Below are 19,203 nucleotides of genomic sequence, written 5' to 3' on the forward strand. Positions count from 1 at the left end.
CCATGCAATTGAAGTACTGCTCTGCCCTAAATCTTTGATGCAGCCTGGCATCATAGGTGCCCCTATGTTTGCCATTAGACCCACTACCTAAAGCCAGTTGTATGTCCCTGGGCTGTCCCTTAAGTCTTCACTTTGTCATTTGAAAACTTATCATCCTAGCAACGTTCTCGCCAATGAAGACAGCAATGCATATCTCATGAGGTGGCTCGGAAGATGACATGAAACCACGCGTGTCGAGCATGGCCCTCAGTATCCATTTTCATGATGTTCTTAGCAGTTATTTCTCCAACTGGGCAAGATTCTTGGTCTTCTTAGATGTCTATGCAGATCAGTTTGATTTTCCAGCCAAGATTCAAGGAAGAGATTACAGTTCAGTTCTCTGTATTCTGAAAGCTTCAAAGTCAATTCATCAAGGACACTGATGAAGGTAAAGTTTTTGTCGAAACCTTTGTATTTTTTTTTTTTTTTTTTCAGATCTTTCAGTGGCCTGAAGGGGAAAACTAGGGCAGGTCAGAGCATATATAACTAGGGGCTCCCTCTCACCACTACTTGCTAAGATCCCAAACTTTCCTGAGTATTTGGAGCCAGGAAAGAAGCATGAAGTGGCTTGTGCTCCTCGGTCTGGTGGCCTTCTCAGAGTGCATAGTCAAGTAAGTATGGGGACTGTATGTCACATCATATTCCTTTCTCGGACTTTTCTTTTCATCTGATTATTCTTCCACCCATCAGGTTTAGAAGGGAATGGAATATTTCCCTAAGAGTCTTAAAGTTCAGTTCTTACTTATTGATAAGTAACTTGCTATAGGAACTGTGGATTCCAAAGTCTTGGTATAGATTTGGGTTGCACAACACTTGGGGTCTAGTCATGTCATGACCTGTTGAAAATTCAACTCCTTGAAACTGTTCAGTGCACAGTCTATGCAGATGTTGATGTGGTCCTGTGTAATAGCACTTTTCTACATTTTGATCAACATGTCCTCTTTTTTCCCTGTCAATTTCAGTGTGTATATGCCTATGTCTGCATCTCTGTATCACTGTCATTTTTCTCTCCATCTCTTTGGAAGTCACTGGGAGTGTATTTCTCTTTGTGTTTTTTGCTTTTAATTTTTCATTTGACTCTTACTTCCTTCTCGAGCCTCTGAATTTCCTTTAATTGTTCCCTATATCTTGGATTCTTCTTTCAACTCTCTCTTCTCTTTCAACTTAGAGAAAGATACACTGTCTTATATCTGACAAGCAGTGTGACCACAGCCAACTCAGAAACCTCTTGCATTTCAAATTGCTCCGTTGTAAAAGAGAATAAGAGTCCCCCTTTCTACCTCCTTCCTTGAGGTTCTTTGAGAAGGAATGAGTGGGATGGCAACAGCAATGCTAATGGCTGTCATTGTTGAGACTTCCTATTTATCAGGTACTTTATATCCATCACTTCACTTATCCCCAAGATATTCTATTTGGAGGGTTTGCATTGTTGCTATGCTAAGTCACTTCAGTCGTGTCCAACTCTGTGCTACCCCATAGATGGCAGCCCACCAGGGTCCCCCGTCCCTGGGATTCTCCAGGCAAGAACACTGGAGTGGGCTGTCATTTCCCTCTCCAATGCAGGAAAGTGAAAAGTGAAAGTGAAGTTGCTCAGTCGTGTCCGACTCCTAGCGACCCCATGGACTGCAGCCTACCAGGCTTCTCCATCCATGGGATTTGCCAGGCAAGAGTACTGGAGTGGGGTGCCATTTGTATTGTTACATTCCACCATTTTGCCAAAGGGGAGACTGAGACACCACATGGTCATGTGGCTTACGCAAGATTGCAGAAAAGAACCTGTATTCAAATCTGTATCTTTGCCATGGTATATGCATAAAATTCTTATAATAATCTGCCTAATAAAAATGATTAGAAAACACACAGGGCCATTACAATGACAGTTATACCTTAACACTGACAGCTAATTGTAGCATCTTCTTTGTTTTCTTTGTCAAATGCTCGGTTAAAGAATACCTCTAAGGAGAGTGAAGACCATGAGAAAAACCCTCAGTGGAAAAAACATGCCGAACAATTTCTTGAAGGAGCATCCTTACAGACTGTCCCATATTTCTTTTCGTGGCTCAAATCTAACTACTCTCCCACTGAGGAACATCTGGGATGTGAGTATTTTGGGAGAATGTTGCTCCACAGCGCCCCCTGGTGCTCTAGCTTAGCATGGGGCTCATCCGGAGGTGCCAGGTGAGATGTTGGGGTTGGGGTTCCTGCAGGAGGCTGAGACACTGGAAAACAGGGACCCCCACCTTGAGGAGAAGACCCTCTCATTCTCAACTGTTGGTCTTTGTGACTGGGCCTGGCAATTACCAGGTGGCAGGTAAATATCCATTTCTGTGTTAAACACGTGTCATTAGTTTGAGGGTGATTGTTCCTTCTGAACTAAGTGAGCACCTCGGTTACAGATGAAGTGTGAACCATCACTGATCAAAAGGTGGAACCAACTGCAAAACAATTGTGAATCCCTAGGTAGAGGAATTCAGTTTCCACAGATGCAACAACGACAGCAGGAAAAAGTTACTGAACCTGTATTCTGTGTATGGCCATAAGACTCTAACACAGTGCTTACTGTTTTTAGATTAGAAAAGGGCTTATTTTGTCTTCAAGAATGCCCATGCCAGCCTGAGAGATAGGCAAAGAGCAAATACATGTCAATTGAAAGGGTCACCTGTGTGGTGTTGATTGGATGTGGTCTGAGTTTAAAGGGAGTGACTAGAGTTGATCAAGAAGGACCTTCTGGAGAAGGGGTGCTAAGCTTGGTTTGAAGAAACTACAGAGCTTCCCAAATGAAGGCACCAGGACTTCCCTGGGTGTTCAGCTGTCCTGGCGGCTTAGTGGTTATGCCTCTGGGCTTCCCATGCAGGAGATACCACTCCAACGCCTAGTCATAGAGTTCATATCTTGCATAAAATGTAGCACAGAAAAAATATATCAAATGCAGATCCTCTGTGATAAAAATCTGTGAGCTGCACGGTGGTTAGAAAGTGATCTCAAGAGATATGTGACACCCAGAGGGAGGCATCAGTGTGGGAATAGAGGGTAGCCAGTTCTACACTAACCCACTCCCTCCTTCTCCCTGTAGATATTCTACATGGGTACCATCACCATTGGAACACCCCCTCAGGAATTCCAGGTTGTCTTTGACACAGCCTCATCTGACTTGTGGGTGCCCTCCATTTTTTGCAACAGCTCAACCTGTTGTGAGTACAGATACCCCCTACCCGGACCATCTTTCACTTGCCCTGCCATCCTGTTTCCACCCTTGGCATCTGATGACACTCATCTCTTGTGTCTGCAGCTACACACGTTAGGTTCAAACATCGTCAGTCTTCCACCTTCCGGCTTACCAATAAGACGTTCGGGATCACGTATGGATCTGGGAGAATGAAAGGAGTTGTTGTTCATGACACAGTTCGGGTAACAGTGTAACAAATGCTGAGTCAGCACTGGCTATCAAGTGACCGCTGCTTGCAAAACAGATGCAGGACCATCTGGCAGGACCATCTGGCAGGACCCTTCCTAGCCTAACTCCCATAGATATTGGCCATCTTATCCACAGGATCATGTCTTTGGGTTGGCAGTGCCCATGGTGACACAAGAGCAAACAAATTTGCTAACCTAGAGAGTGGCTTGAGGTGTGGACTTGCAGCTCCTCTGCCCATGAGCAGTTCAAGTTTCATTTGGCTCAGAGCAAGAAGGGATAAAAACACCCACTTTTAAATTCACAGACTGTTCCAGGCACTTTCAGGTGATAACTGGTTTAATTCTGCAACAACCCCACAAAGCAGTTACTCTGATTAGGTCATGAGACATATGAGGTAACTGAGGTCCAGACAGCAAGGGCCTTCCTGAGAGCATACATGTGATAAAAGGTGGAGTTAGACTGGCTTTTCAGGACTGAAGTTGCTGTGGGGTGTCTGGGGACAGGATAAAACTGATACAGGTATCCTGGGGTCAGTCAATGGCTTCAGGTATCCAGAGTGGGAAACTGGAAGCCTGAGAATTCAAGGGGCCTGATAAATGAGTTCTCACTCTAGAGGACCTTTGAGAGTCTAATAAATCTATGGCTTGCCTCCCCCAAAATACTTGAGTAGTTCCCCTCTCTCTCTTTCTCTCTCATACACACTCACAGAAATATACATATATCCCCAAAAGTGAATTCCCCAGGCAGTAATTTCATAGAACTCTGCAAGTAAGACTGTGTTTTCGGCTTCTGTCTTCATGGACAGATGCAGAATCCACAGTACCTTACAGAGAATTCAGTCCATTCCTGTCATTAGGTCACAGTGATGCCAAAGAGAAGGCTATCTTGCTCAGAACTGTTTTGTCCATAAGGTGGCACCAATGGGACCTGGCCTGACTCTTGGTTGCTCCACCATTACAGAAGCCACGAGGCCAATTTGACTCACTCAGGTGGTGTTTTTCAGAAGGGCAGATGTTTTATAATTCACAGCCTCTCTCAAATGGAACCCAAATTCCCCTTCCACCTTGCTCTAACCATCTGTGGGCAACCAAAGACAGAGCCCAGCCTCAATTCGTCTCTGAGGATCTAATGGCAATGCACCCCAGCCCAGTCCTAGTCCCACTTCTGTAAGTGGGAACACTCTTCTCTCCCACAGATTGGGGACCTTGTAAGTACTGACCAGCCGTTCGGTCTAAGCGTGGCGGAATACGGGTTTGAGGGCAGAAGATTTGATGGTGTCTTGGGCTTGAACTACCCCAACATATCCTTCTCTAAAGCCATCCCCATCTTTGACAAGCTGAAGAATGAAGGTGCCATTTCAGAGCCTGTTTTTGCCTTCTACTTGAGCAAGTAAGTCTGAGATGGACAATTCCTTTCTCCAAATTAGCTGTAAGATGCTTTCAGTTGTACAAAAATTATAGAAAACTTGATAAAGAAGTATCCTGAGATAATATAACCAAGGATAACTATGGCCCCAGGTCCCTACCTGGTTTCACCACTGGCTTATATAAATAAAATTTTATTGGAACACAACCCAGATCCTGGGCTCAAGACCAGTAACTTGGTCTAGGGGGGTGAGATATGAAGCAGGCAAAAGGAAGGCAACAGGAAACAGGTTGAAGGAAAGGCATTAGGATTTGCTAATGAATTTGATAAGGAAGGAAGTAGAAGGATGGTGGATATCTTTACTTCCTCATTAGCATTTCACTGGGAGCCCAGGATCAGCTACCCATTTTGTGGAGCCAGTGAGAAATGAGATTATGGGACACAAAAGTGTGGGACCCCTTATTCAAGAAATATTAGGCATCTCAAGACAGGGAGAGCAGAGTTTGGGTCCCTTCTGAGTGTGGGGCCCTTTGGACAGTGTAGGTCACAGGCCAGTGGAGCCAATTTTGGGTGACCAGAAACCACACCCTTAGAACTCCCAGGCCTTGATTTTCCTGGAAAATGACAAGGTGGACACGGGGAAAGCCAAAACACTTCAGCACCCAGTCCTCTGAGGGTGTCTGAGCACTCAGGTCGCTGAAGGTCCAGGGCTTCTTCAGAAGACATAGTGGGTGGAGCTCAGACAAGTGATTCATCTTCTAACCTCCTCTGTGCCACTCATGAGACAGTAACATGCCTCAGTCTGGATCTCTATCTCTCCTAGATGCTATTTCTGCATCTGTACATGGGGACCTTATTAGGGCCTTGATGGGTGGACCATCACAGCTCTCACACAGTGCTATTGTTACTGTCCTCCAAGGATCACCTCCTCACTTCTCTCTACAGAGATGAGCAGGAGGGCAGTGTGGTGATGTTTGGTGGGGTGGACCACCGCTACTACAAAGGAGAGCTCAACTGGGTACCATTGATCCAAGCGGGTGACTGGAGTGTACACGTAGACCGGTAAGCCTCTCCCTCTGAGGGTCAGCCCAAGTAATGCTCCCACTAATGCACACGGACATTACAGGCAGACACACACAAATGTATTCTCAGACACACAGTCACACAGACATACACCACCCACAACGACACAGACAGTCACACAGACACTTGGAAACATACAAGCAGACACATATAAACCTACACAGAGACACATAAAAACATGCATAGCTAGTCAGAGACACACAAGCACACACAGAGACACATACAAACACACATACAAACACACAAGCACATAGATACACAAACAACCCATGGGTTTATAATCCCCAGGCCTTCTGAACAAGGCTCTGACCAGGGTCCTAAAAGGGTCCAGAGAGGTCTGTGCAGCTGGGAGAGGGCTACACCCACTGCCCTTTGAGGTGCGGAGCATGGTTAGAGGACTCTACAGTGTGGTGAACAGAGAGAGGATCAGGGAGAATTTCACCAGCCTGAACAGAGTTATGATAAGATGACCGACTGTCCAGAGCTATCTAGGACATAGGAAGTTCTCAGTACAGATAAATGTCATTTTATTTTTTATTTTTTATTTTTTTTTAGATATAAGAAAACAAGTTATTTAAATAGGAACAGAATAACAGAAGTTAGAATGGATAGAGTTCATGAAAAACCAGTTTTCGTGTTTTACAATAGCCAGTGCTGATATACAAAAATATACTTTGTATAATTTTATCCTACATTAGTAATAGTATAGTGACAAGAAATGTAATAATCTCAGTGGATTCTGCAATGGTCTTAGTTAATGTATTGGATTCTATTCTTGGCGCCATGTCTTTTTTTGTGTGTTTGTTTGTTTGTTTTTTAATTTTATTTTATTTTTAAACTTTACATAATTGTATTAGTTTTGCCAAATATCGAAATGAATCCGCCACAGGTATACATGCGTTCCCCATCCTGAACCCTCCTCCCCCCTCCCTCCCCATTCCATCCCTCTGGGTCGTCCCAGTGCACCAGCCCCAAGCATCCAGTATCGTGCATCGAACCTGGACTGGCAACTCGTTTCATACATGATATTTTACATGTTTCAATGCCATTCTCCCAAATCTTCCCACCCTCTCCCTCTCTCACAGAGTCCATAAGACTGTTCTATACATCAGTGTCTCTTTTGCTGTCTCGTACACAGGGTTATTGTTACCATCTTTCTAAATTCCATATATATGCGTTAGTATACTGTATTGGTGTTTTTCTTTCTGGCTTACTTCACTCTGTATAATAGGCTCCAGTTTCATCCACCTCATTAGAACTGATTCAAATGTATTCTTTTTAATGGCTGAGTAATACACCATTGTGTATATGTACCATAGCATTCTTATCCATTTATTTGCTGATGGACATCTAGGTTGCTTCCATGTCCTGGCTATTATAAACAGTGCTGCGATGAACATTGGGGTACACGTGTCTATTTCCCTTCTGGTTTCCTCAGTGTGTATGCCCAGCAGTGGGATTGCTGGATCATAAGGCAGTTCTCTTTCCAGTTTTTTAAGGAATCCCCACACTGTTCTCCATAGTGGCTGTACTAGTTTGCATTCCCACCAACAGTGTAAGAGGGTTCCCTTTTCTCCACACCCTCTCCAGCATTTATTACTTGTAGACTTTTGGATCGCAGCCATTCTGACTGGTGTGAAATGGTACCTCATAGTGGTTTTGATTTGCATTTCTCTGATAATGAGTGATGTTGAGCATCTTTTCATGTGTTTGTTAGCCATCTGTATGTCTTCTTTGGAGAAATGTCTCTTTAGTTCTTTGGCCCATTTTTTGATTGGGTCATTTATTTTTCTGGAGTTGAGCTGTAGGAGTTGCTTGTATATTCTCGAGATTAGTTGTTTGTCAGTTGCTTCATTTGCTATTATCTTCTCCCATTCTGAAGGCTGTCTTTTCACCTTGCTAATAGTTTCCTTTGATGTGCAGAAGCTTTTAAGGTTAATTAGGTCCCATTTGTTTATTTTTGCTTTTATTTCCAATATTCTGGGAGGTGGGTCATAGAGGATCCTGCTGTGATGTATGTCAGAGAGTGTTTTGCCTATGCTCTCCTCTAGGAGTTTTATAGTTTCTGGTCTTACGTTTAGATCTTTAATCCATTTGGAGTTTATTTTTGTGTATGGTGTTAGAAAGTGTTCTAGTTTCATTCTTTTACAAGAGGTTGACCAGATTTCCCAGCACCACTTGTTAAAGAGATTGTCTTTAATTCATTGTATATTCTTGCCTCCTTTGTCAAAGATAAGGTGTCCATATGTGCATGGATTTATCTCTGGGCTTTCTATTTTGTTCCATTGATCTATATTTCTGTCTTTGTGCCAGTACCATACTGTCTTGATGGCTGTGGCTTTGTAGTAGAGCCTGAAGTCAGGTAGGTTGATTCCTCCAGTTCCATTCTTCTTTCTCAAGATCACTTTGGCTATTTGAGGTTTTTTGTATTTCCATACAAATTGTGAAATTATTTGTTCTAGCTCTGTGAAGAATGCTGTTGGTAGCTTCATAGGGATTGCATTGAATCTCTAGATTGCTTTGGGTAGTATGCTCATTTTCACTATATTGATTCTTCCAATCCATGAACATGGTATATTTCTCCATCTGTTAGTGTCCTCTTTGATTTCTTTCACCAGTGTTTTATAGTTTCCTATATATAGGTCTTTAGTTTCTTTAGGTAGATATATTCCTAAGTATTTTATTCTTTCTGTTGCAATGGTGAATGGAATTGTTTCCTTAATTTCTCTTTCTGTTTTCTCATTATTAGTGTATAGGAATGCAAGTGATTTCTGTGTGTTGATTTTATATCCTGCAACTTTACTATAGTCATTGATTAGTTCTAGTAATTTTCTGGTGGAGTCTTCAGGGTTTTCTATGTAGAGGATCATGCCATCTGCAAACAGTGAGCACTTTACTTCTTCTTTTCCAATTTGGATTCCTTTTATTTCTTTTTCTGCTCTGATTGCTGTGGCCAAAACTTCCAAAACTATGTTGAATAGTACCAGTGAAAGTGGGCACCCTTGTCTTGTTCCTGACTTTAGGGGGAATGCTTTCAATTTTTCACCATTGAGGATAATGTTTGCTGTGGGTTTGTCATATATAGCTTTTATTATGTTGAGGTATGTTCTTTCTATTCCTGCTTTCTGGAGAGTTTTTATCATAAATGGATGTTGAATTTTGTCAAAGGCTTTCTCTGCATCTATTGAGATAATCATATGGTTTTTATTTTTCAATTTGTTAATGTGGTGTATTACATTGATTGATTTACAGATATTGAAGAATCCTTGCATCCCTGGGATAAAGCCCACTTGGTTATGATGTATGATCTTTTTAATATGTTGTTGGATTCTGATTGCTAGAATTTTGTTAAGGATTTTTGCATCTATGTTCATCAGTGATATTGGCCTGTAGTTTTCTTTTTTTGTGGGATCTTTGTCAGGTTTTGGTATTAGGGTGATGGTGGCCTCATAGAATGAGTTTGGAAGTTTACCACCCTCTGCAATTTTCTGGAAGAGTTTGAGCAGGATAGGTGTTAGCTCTTCTCTAAATTTTTGGTAGAATTCAGCTGTGAAGCCGTCTGGACCTGGGCTTTTGTTTGCTGGAAGATTTTTGATTACAGTTTCAATTTCCGTGCTTGTGATGGGTCTGTTAAGATTTTCTATTTCTTCCTGGTCGAGTTTTGGAAAGTTGTACTTTCCTAAGAATTTGTCCATTTCTTCCACGTTGTCCATTTTATTGGCATATAATTGTTGATAGTACTCTCTTATGATCCTTTGTATTTCTGTGTTGTCTGTTGTGATCTCTCCATTTTCATTTCTGATTTTATTGATTTGATTTTTCTCCCTTTGTTTCTTGATGAGTCTGGCTAATGGTTTGTCAATTTTATTTATCCTTTCAAAGAACCAGCTTTTGGTTTTGTTGATTTTTGCTATGATCTCTTTTGTTTCTTTTGCATTTATTTCTGCTCTAAGTTTTAAGATTTCTTTCCTTCTACTAACCCTAGGGTTCTTCATTTCTTCCTTTTCTAGTTGCTTTAGGTGTAGAGTTAGGTTATTTATTTGACTTTTTTCTTGTTTCTTGAGGTGTGCCTGTATTGCTATGAACTTTCCCCTTAGGACTGCTTTTACCATGCCCCACAGGTTTTGGTTTGTTGTGTTTTCATTTTCATTCATTTCTATGCAAATTTTGATTTCTTTTTTGATTTCTTCTGTGATTTGTTGGTTATTCAGCAGCGTGTTGTTCAGCCTCCATATGTTGGAATTTTTAATAGTTTTTCTCTTGTAATTGAGATCTAATCTTACTGCATTGTGGTCAGAAAAGATGCTTGGAATGATTTCTATTTTTTTAAATTTACCAAGGCTAGCTTTATGGCCCAGGATGTGATCTATTCTGGAGAAGGTTCCATGTGCGCTTGAGAAAAAGGTGAAATTCATTGTTTTGGGATGAAATGTCCTATAGATATCAATTAGGTCTAACTGGTCTATTCTATCTTTTAAAGTTTGTGTTTCCTTGTTAATTTTCTGTTTAGTTGATCTATCCATAGGTGTGAGTGGGGTATTAAAGTCTCCCACTATTATTGTGTTATTGTTAATTTCTCCTTTCATACTTGTTAGCATTTGTCTTACATACTGCGGTGCTCCCGTGTTGGGTGCATATATATTTATAATTGTTATATCTTCTTCTTGGATTGATCCTTTGATCATTATGTAGTGACCTTCTTTGTCTCTTTTCACAGCCTTTGTTTTAAAGTCTATTTTATCTGATATGAGTATCACTACTCCTGCTTTCTTTTGGTCCCTATTTGCATGGAAAATCTTTTTCCAGCCCTTCACTTTCAGTCTGTATGTGTCCCCTGTTTTGAGGTGGGTCTCTTGTAGACAACATATGTAGGGGTCTTGTTTTTGTATCCATTCAGCCAGTCTTTGTCTTTTGGTTGGGGCATTCAACCCATTTACGTTTAAGGTAATTACTGATAAGTATGATCCCGTTGCCATTTACTTTATTGTTTTGGGTTCGAATTTATACACCGTTTTTGTGTTTCCTGTCTAGAGAATATCCTTTAGTATTTGTTGGAGAGCTGGTTTGGTGGTGCAGAATTCTCTCAGCTTTTGCTTGTCTGAAAAGCTTTTGATTTCTCCTTCATACTTGAATGAGATCCTTGCTGGGTACAATAATCTGGGCTGTAGGTTATTTTCTTTCATCATTTTAAGTATGTCTTGCCATTCCCTCCTGGCTTGAAGAGTTTCTATTGAAAGATCAGCTGTTATCCTTATGGGTATTCCCTTGTGTGTTATTTGTTGTTTTTCCCTTGCTGCATTTAATATTTGTTCTTTGTGTTTGATCTTTGTTAATTTGATTAATATTTGTCTTGGGGTGTTTCACCTTGGGTTTATCCTGTTTGGGACTCTCTGGGTTTCTTGGACTTGAGTGATTATTTCCTTCCCCATTTTAGGGAAGTTTTCAACTATTATCTCCTCAAGTATTTTCTCATGGTCTTTCTTTTTGTCTTCTTCTTCTGGGACCCCTATGATTCGAATGTTGTAGCGTTTAATATTGTCCTGGAGGTCTCTGAGATTGTCCTCATTTCTTTTAATTCGTTTTTCTTTTATCCTCTCTGATTCATTTATTTCTACCATTCTATCTTCTAATTCACTAATCCTATCTTCTGCCTCTGTTATTCTACTATTTGTTGCCTCCAGCGTGTTTTTAATTTCACTTATTGCATTATTCATTATATATTGACTCTTTTTTATTTCTTCTAAGTCCTTGTTAAACCTTTCTTGCATCTTCTCAATCCTTGCCTCCAGGCTATTTATCTGTGATTCCATTTTAATTTCAAGATTTTGGATCAATTTCACTATCATTATTCGGAATTCTTTATCAGGTAGATTCCCTCTCTCTTCCTCTTTGGTTTGGTTTGGTGGGCATTTATCCTGTTCCTTTATCTGCTGGCTATTCCTCTGTCTCTTCATCTTGTTTAAATTGCTGAGTTTGGGGTGTCCTTTCTGTATTCTGGCAGTTTGTGGAGTTCTCTTTATTGTGGCGTTTCCTCACAGTGTGTGGGTTTGTACAGGTGGCTTGTCACGGTTTCCTGGTTAGGGAAGCTTGTGTCGATGTTCTGGTGGATGGAGCTGTATTTCTTCTCTCTGGAGTGTAATGAAATGTCCAGTAATGTGTTATGAGATGTCTATGGTTTTGGGGTGACTTTGGGCAGCCTGTATCTTGAAGCTCAGGGCTGTGTTCCTTTGTTGCTGGAGAATTTGCTTCGTATGTCTTGCCCTGGAACTTGTTGGCCCTTGTGTGGTGCTTGGTTTCAGTGTCGGTATGGAGGCGTTTGATGAGCTCCTGTTAATTAATGTTCCTTGGAGTCAGGAGTTCCCTGGAGTCAGGGCTTGGCCTTAAGCCTCCTACTTCCAGTTATCGGTCTTATTTTTACAGTAGTTTCAAAACTTCTCCTTCTATACAGCACCATTGATAAAACATCTACATTAAAGATGAAAAGTTTCTCTACTGTGAGGGTCACTCAGAGAGGTTCACAGCATTACATGGAGAAGAGAAGTGGGAGGAGGGAGTTAGAGGTGACCCAAATGAGATGAGGTGGAATCAATAGTGGAGAGAGTGGGCTAGCCAGTAGTCACTTCCTTATGTGCACTCCACAACTGGACCGCTCAGAGATGTTCACGGAGTTATACAGAGAAGAGAAGAAGGAGGCAGGAGACAGAGGTGGCCAGAAGGATAAAAGGGGGAAATGAAAAGGAGGGAGACAGATCCAGCCAGTAATCAGTTCCCTAAGTGTTCTCCACTGTCTGGAACACACAGAAATTCACAGAGTTGGGTAGAGTAGAGAGGGGTTAGGGAGGAGATACAGGCGACCTGGTGGAGAAAATGGAAAGTCCAAAGGGAGAGAGAGCAGTCAAGCCAGTAATCTCGCTCCCTAGTGAAAAATGGGTCCTGAAGATTGGGTTCTTAAAGGTACAAAATTGGTAACAAATACATAAAAGCAAAAATTAAAAATCTAGAGTAGAGTTTGGAATTTCAAAAATGCGATGTTAATGAAAAGAAGAAGGAAAAGAAAGAGAGAAAAAACGAACAAAGAAAAACAAACAAGGTTGTGAAAATTATAAAGAAACTACAGGTACAAAATTGTTAACTAATACCAAAAAGCAAAAGTTAAAAATCTAGAGTAGAGTTTGGAATTTCAAAAATATAATGTTAAAAAAAAGAAGAAGAAAAATAAAGAGAGAAAACAAACAAACCAACAAAAACAATGTCGCAAAAATTATAAAGAAAATACAGGTACAAAATTGATATCAAATACCAAAAAGCATAAATTAAAAATCTTGAGTAGAGTTTGGAATTGCAGATATACGATGTTATACAAAAGAAGAAGAGAAAGAAACAGAGGGAAAAAAAAGTCACAGAAATTATGAAAAAAACTATAGGTACAAAATTGATAACATATACCAAAAGGCTAAAATCAAAAATCTAGAGTAGAGTTTGGAATTTCAAAAATACAATGTTAAAGAAAAGAAGAAAAAGAAAAGAAAAAAAAAAAAAAAACACGGTCAAAAAATTATAAAATATATATATGAAGTTTGCTGAAGAAAAAAAAATAGGGTCTTTTTTTTTTTTTTGCAAAGTAATAGTTATAAAAGTGAAAATTAAAGGACTATAGGGGACTTAAAATTTTTTTTAATTAAAAAAAAAGAAAGAAAGATTGATCGTAAAAATAGTAAAAATATATCTATGTCATTCTCTGGTTTTGTTGTGAGTATTGTGGGTTCAGTTCATTTTTGGCTAGTTCCTTGGTCTGACTTATATTTCTCAAGATCTATAGGCCCCTTCCTACGTAGTTCGTAGTAACCACAGGGTTTTAATCTATGGCCTGTAGCTTCCAAGGCGTTTCCCTCTGTTATAGCTTCTTTTGTTTGCTGGTCTCTTCAGTGTCTGGTTCCCGCCCTGACACAAAGGGGACGGTGGAGGACACTATTTTTTTTATTTTATTTAGGCTCACTTGTTCAGCCGCGCTGTGGGGAGGGAGGGAGGGATTCTGCAAACAGATAACACTGGCATTCGCTCGCAGTTCCTCAGCCACACTGGGTCTGCCCCCGCTCACGGCGCGTGTAGCCTCCCTGCCCACACTGCTCGGGCTCTAGGTTGTTCCGCCGGGAACAATCAGAGGCCGGCCCTGGGCTGAGCTCCCAGGTCCAAGCCGCTCAGGTTCAGGCACTCGGGTAGTCCTCAGAGGCGCAGACTCGGTTGGGCCTGCGTTTTGTGCTCTTCCCAGATCCAAGCAGCTCAGGTGATGTGTTTGGCCGGCACCAATGCTGTGACTTATCGCCTCCCCGCCACTCGGTTATCTGGGTGTAAAACCGGCGCACCTTCTCAGGCAGATGTTGACCATCCAGACCCCCAAGAAGTTTTAGCTAGCAAAGAAGCCTGCTTACAGTTTTATAGATAGTGTCTCTCTGGGGCTGCGATTGCCCTCTTATGGCTCTGGCTGCCTGTCACCGGAGGGGGAAGGTCTGCAGCCGGCTATCTCTGTTCAGTCCTTTGTTCTGTGCGCGGGCCTGGCGGTGTCTTAGGTTAGGGCTGGCTTTTCGCGTGGTAGATATCCCACAGTCTGGTTTGCTAGCCCAAATTATTTCGCTCAGATAGCGCTCAGGACATTCGGCCCGATTCTTACTCTAAGGGACACAGCCCACGCTGCGCTTCCCTGCCCAGCCCCCGCTTGCTAATGCCGTGTGCAGGCGTCTGCGCTGCTTCTCCGCTGGGGGAGTTACCGTAGGGCTCACAATCTGCGATTTTTAACTGTTTATTTTTTTTTTCTCCCTTTTATGTTGCCCTCTGTGCTTCCAAAGCTCGGCACAGATTCGGCAGTGAGAAGGTTTCCTGGTGTTTGGAAACTTCTCTCTTTTTAAGACTCCCTTCCCAGGATGGAACTCTGTCCCTCCCTCTTTTGTCTCTTTTTTTGTCTTTTATATTTTTTCCTACCTCCTTTCGAAGAGTTGGGTTGCTTTTCTGGGTGCCTGATGTCCTCTGCCAGCATTCAGAAGTTGTTTTGTGGAATTTACTCGATGTTTAAATGCTCTTTTGATGAATTTGTGGGGGATAAAGTGTTCTCCCCGTCCTACTCCTCCGCCATCTTGGCTCCTCCCCTGATAAATGTCATTTTAAAAACAGGGACAGTCCTGAAAAAATGGAGAAAACTGGTGTGATTAGGGAGCAGCTACCCAGCAGTGGAGAGAGGTTGGCTGCAGTCTTAACACTTGAAAGCAACTAAAACAAAAGGCACCCCATGTTCATGGGCACACAGTGGGACAGGGTCTATAACAGAGAATCAGGAAGGTGGGATCCAGGAGTGACCTGAGGACAAGAGGCATAACTGATAGGATTCTGTGTAATACCCTCCGACAAAAGCTGACTTGTCCTTTGGAGTTTTGGAGGGCTAGTCATGTATTTCCAAGCCAGGGTCTCAGGGTCTGAGCTGGTTGTAGGAGCAGTACTGGGAGACACCCTCTCCCAGAGGAGCCCCTCTCTCCCCCTACTCTGAGAATTTGCTGACCCTGCGAATCTCCATCTTCACTCTGTGTGTGACCCGTTATTTGTTCCCCATCACATACAGCTCTCTTGATGTTTCTTATTGTTTTCTCAGTCTTCATTCACTCATTGAACAGATAAGCATTGGGCATCCACTGTGTGCCAGGCACTTTAGGGAGGCAAGGAGAATAAAACTCGCCCTCACATCTAAGAAGGCAGATATACATGAAGTGACTCACCCACATAGTGAATTGTGACTTTGGTACATGCTAGACATGAGGAGAAGAAGACAATGCAACCCACTAAAGTACTTTGCCTGGAAAATCCCAGGGACAGCAGAGCCTGGTGGGCTGCTCTCTATGAGGTTGCATAGAGTCGGACACGACTGAAGTGAATTAGCAGCAACAACAGCAGCAGACACGAGGAAGGGTCTACAGAGAGAGACCAAGACAGGAGACTGATAAACACCGTGGGAAAGACTTCCCAAAAACAATACAATTAAGCTCGAATCTGGAAAATGAGAAAAAATTTGCCAAAGAGGAATGGAGTCTTCTAAGAAGGAACACCAGCTTGTGCCATGGTACAAAATATCCTGGTGTATTCAAGTACTACATTTGAGGATGTCAGGAAAGGTGCTGTGTCAAGAGCAAAGGAAAAGAGGGCAAGAGATAAAGGGCTGTTTATGAGACAGTCGGGAAGGGGACAACTCTGGGGAGACTCAGAATGACCTTGATGCCTGCTTTCTTCCATTGTCTCTCAGCATCACCATGAAAGGAGAGGTTATTGGTTGTTCTGACGGCTGCACGGCCATGGTGGACACCGGGTCATCACATATCCAAGGCCCAGGAAGACTGATTGATAACATACACAAGCTCATCGGCGCCACGCCACGGGGTTCCAAGGTGAAGGGTCATGCCCCAGGGTCACTCCCAGTCTCCACACACAGCAAGGATCTCCAGGGCCAACCTCTCACCCTCTCTCTCTAACAGTACTACGTTTCATGTTCTGCGGTCAATATCCTGCCCTCTATTATCTTCACCATCAACGGCGTCAACTACCCAGTGCCAGCTCGAGCCTATATCCTCAAGGTGAGGGGACAATACTGAGGGTTGGTTCTCAAACTGGAACTTGCAGGAACCCTTGGGCTGCTGCTGGGAGGAGTGCGCCCTCTGGAGGCCATGTCACACCATTGCAGATGCTCCTGAGCCTTGTGGCTGGGCCAGTGCCTCCCACAAAACCATTCACTTGAGAGTAAAGGGCAGTGTGGGACACTGATTTTCCTGAAATAAATGTGGAGATACCACACCATATGGCATGGTGGGAGTCAGGGAGAAAGGAACACTAAGGTCCTCAGTCCTCAAAGAGCTTCAATTCAATCTGAACCCTTGGGTGCATGAACATGAAATTCAGCTCTAGCAGTCCCTGAAATAGGCCATGTTACAAAGAGTTTGGCAGGGGACAGTCCCAGTGTGAAGTCCCAGCATAAGTCAACAGTCTGCCTTACCTTCTCAAGATTTTTCTGGTTTGAATGGTAAATTACACGGTCAGCCTTGTCCTCGCCTGCATCTTCCCCTTGCTCTGGACAGGTGCCTCCTTTGTCAGTTGGGATACCTGACCCCTCAGTGGGGAGGTTGGATAATAAGGTGAATAAAGGGTGCACAGTGACTGCTCAGCCCTGGAACAGGGTGGAGGCTTCATGTCAGCTTCCTGCGACAGTTCAGAGCAGGCTCATGGGCTCAAAGAAGGCTATGAGGAAGAGAGGGAATTTCAGGAATTCTAAAACGACAAACTCATTGAGCCACTTTGAGGGTTGCTTGGTTTAGGCAAACGTGCACTGGATTCTATGCAAATGGCATCTCAAGGTGGTCTACACTGGGGCACTGGGGACTTACTAGGGCTGATGAGGGCTACGGACTGACCACTGGGGATGGGGAACCAGCGTATGTTACCCACCCAACCGTGTCGTGGCCAAAGAGGTGAGTGTGGGCTGAAGGAGGCTTCTCAGAGTTCCTGAGTTAAGCATTCAAGAACGTGTTGTAGGCACTGCTCTATCTAAGATGAATAACCAACATCGAATTGCTTTGTAGCACAGGGACCTCCACTCAGTTATATGACAACCTGCATGGGAGGGTTGTCTTTGAGACCAATACACAAGTACATATGGTTGAGTCCCTTTACTGTCCTCCTGAAACTCAGAATATTGTTAATCAGCTATACTCCAATACAAAATAAAGGTGTTTTTTTTTTTTTTAATAAAGTACAGATTGTGGGAATGTAGGAGAAGAACTAGCATTCTCTGCAGAGAAAACAAGGAGCAGGAGTCAGAAGGAAAGAACCAGAGATTGAGGGGAACTATGGACACATTTGTTCTTTTCTAAATAATTATATTGAAGTGTGGCTAATCTTCAGTGTTGCGTTAAAATCTGCTGAATAACAATGTGACTCAGTTATACACATAAAAATATATATTTTTCTTATTCTTTTTCACGTGGCATATCACTGGATATTGAATATAGTTCCTGATGCTGTACAATAGGACTTTGTTGTTTTTCATTCCTCTGTTTCCCCAACTCCCAGTCCTCTACTCACCACACCCTTCCTCATGACAGCCTGATGTCTTGGCCCTCTTTGGTTTTGGATGAACTCTCATATCCCTTGTTGCTGAGAAAACCCCTTGATACTTACTAAAAGAGGGAAATAAAACAAAGAATTTTGCTGGGTCTGGATATTGGGGGGAGTCACTAGTAAGGGCTCATGCTGACTGGTGTGTGTCACTGACTTCCCCAGGATTTTACAGGCAACTGCTACACCACCTTTAAAGAGAAAAGGGTGAGGATATCTACAGACTTCTGGATCCTGGGTGAAGTCTTCCTGAGGCTGTATTTCTCGGTCTTTGATCGAGGAAATGACAGGATTGGCCTGGCACTGGCAGTATAAATGCTTGGAGAGGTTCAGGAATCAGTAAGGCCGCTCCTAACACACAGTCACTCACACTTTGGGCACTCCTGCCCAGGATGCTGGTGAACTGTATTTGGTGTTCTGTACATGCTATTCTCAGTAAAGAATAAAGGGTTTCACTTTTAATGGTGCTGAAACAAATGTTGCCTCTGCTTGTGTCTGGGTGTGAAGGATCTAGAACCAAGTCTGAATCAAAATTGAGAGGAGCCCTACTCCAACGGGCTTCAAGGAAAGGGTAGACTCATTGAAATGATTCTGGGAATCAAAGATACAAGAATCAGAGCAAATACAAAGATCTCAGTGACTGGAGCCAAGAAATCAGAAATCATCAAGTCTCTCTCACCCTTGCTATTTCCCTTCAGTCTACTTTGATGGTCTTGGCCCAGCAACTTTTTCCTTAAGGCTTCTACACCTAGTGAGGGAGTTCAAGCTACCTGCCCTAGGGTGTTAAATCCTGAAGGCATCACCTAGTAAGGAAAAAAGTTTGCAGACATCAGAGTTCAAGGGTGTTCTCTGAATCACCCACCTCAGTTCACATGTACAGCCCTAGATCAGCCATCCTGGCAAGGACATGGGGTCTTATGACTGGCTTTACATGGTCTTTGTCCCTGACCCAGCAGCACACATGATTGTTAATTTCCTCCAGAACTACATGACTGATGCTGGGGAGAGGCAGTCCAAAAGATAGCAACTGGCAGATGGTCTAGGCCATGGAAGAGTTTGTGATGACCCACAAACTCCACTACCTCCTCATTCAGAGGAATTATAAGAGGTAATGAAATAGACTCTCTTCATCCCATCTCAGATGAGCTTATCACTGG

The 19,203-nt window shown here is 42.7% G+C and overlaps 1 protein-coding gene across 1 annotated transcript; it reads left to right on the top strand.

Moving 5' to 3' along the window:
* The first annotated feature begins 555 nt into the window (after positions 1 to 555).
* On the top strand, positions 556 to 18,361 carry LOC129652469 (pregnancy-associated glycoprotein 1-like). Its single transcript, XM_055581133.1, has 9 exons — positions 556 to 650; positions 1,988 to 2,138; positions 3,113 to 3,230; positions 3,329 to 3,447; positions 4,650 to 4,843; positions 5,765 to 5,881; positions 16,185 to 16,326; positions 16,414 to 16,512; positions 18,212 to 18,361. Exons 1-9 carry the CDS (start codon positions 598 to 600, stop codon positions 18,359 to 18,361), a joined length of 1,143 nt encoding a protein of 380 aa, XP_055437108.1. The 5' UTR covers positions 556 to 597.
* Positions 18,362 to 19,203: the final 842 nt, after the last annotated feature.

Source organism: Bubalus kerabau, chromosome 5 (genome assembly GCF_029407905.1).
Source record: "Bubalus kerabau isolate K-KA32 ecotype Philippines breed swamp buffalo chromosome 5, PCC_UOA_SB_1v2, whole genome shotgun sequence".
Classification (NCBI taxonomy): domain Eukaryota; kingdom Metazoa; phylum Chordata; class Mammalia; order Artiodactyla; family Bovidae; genus Bubalus; species Bubalus kerabau.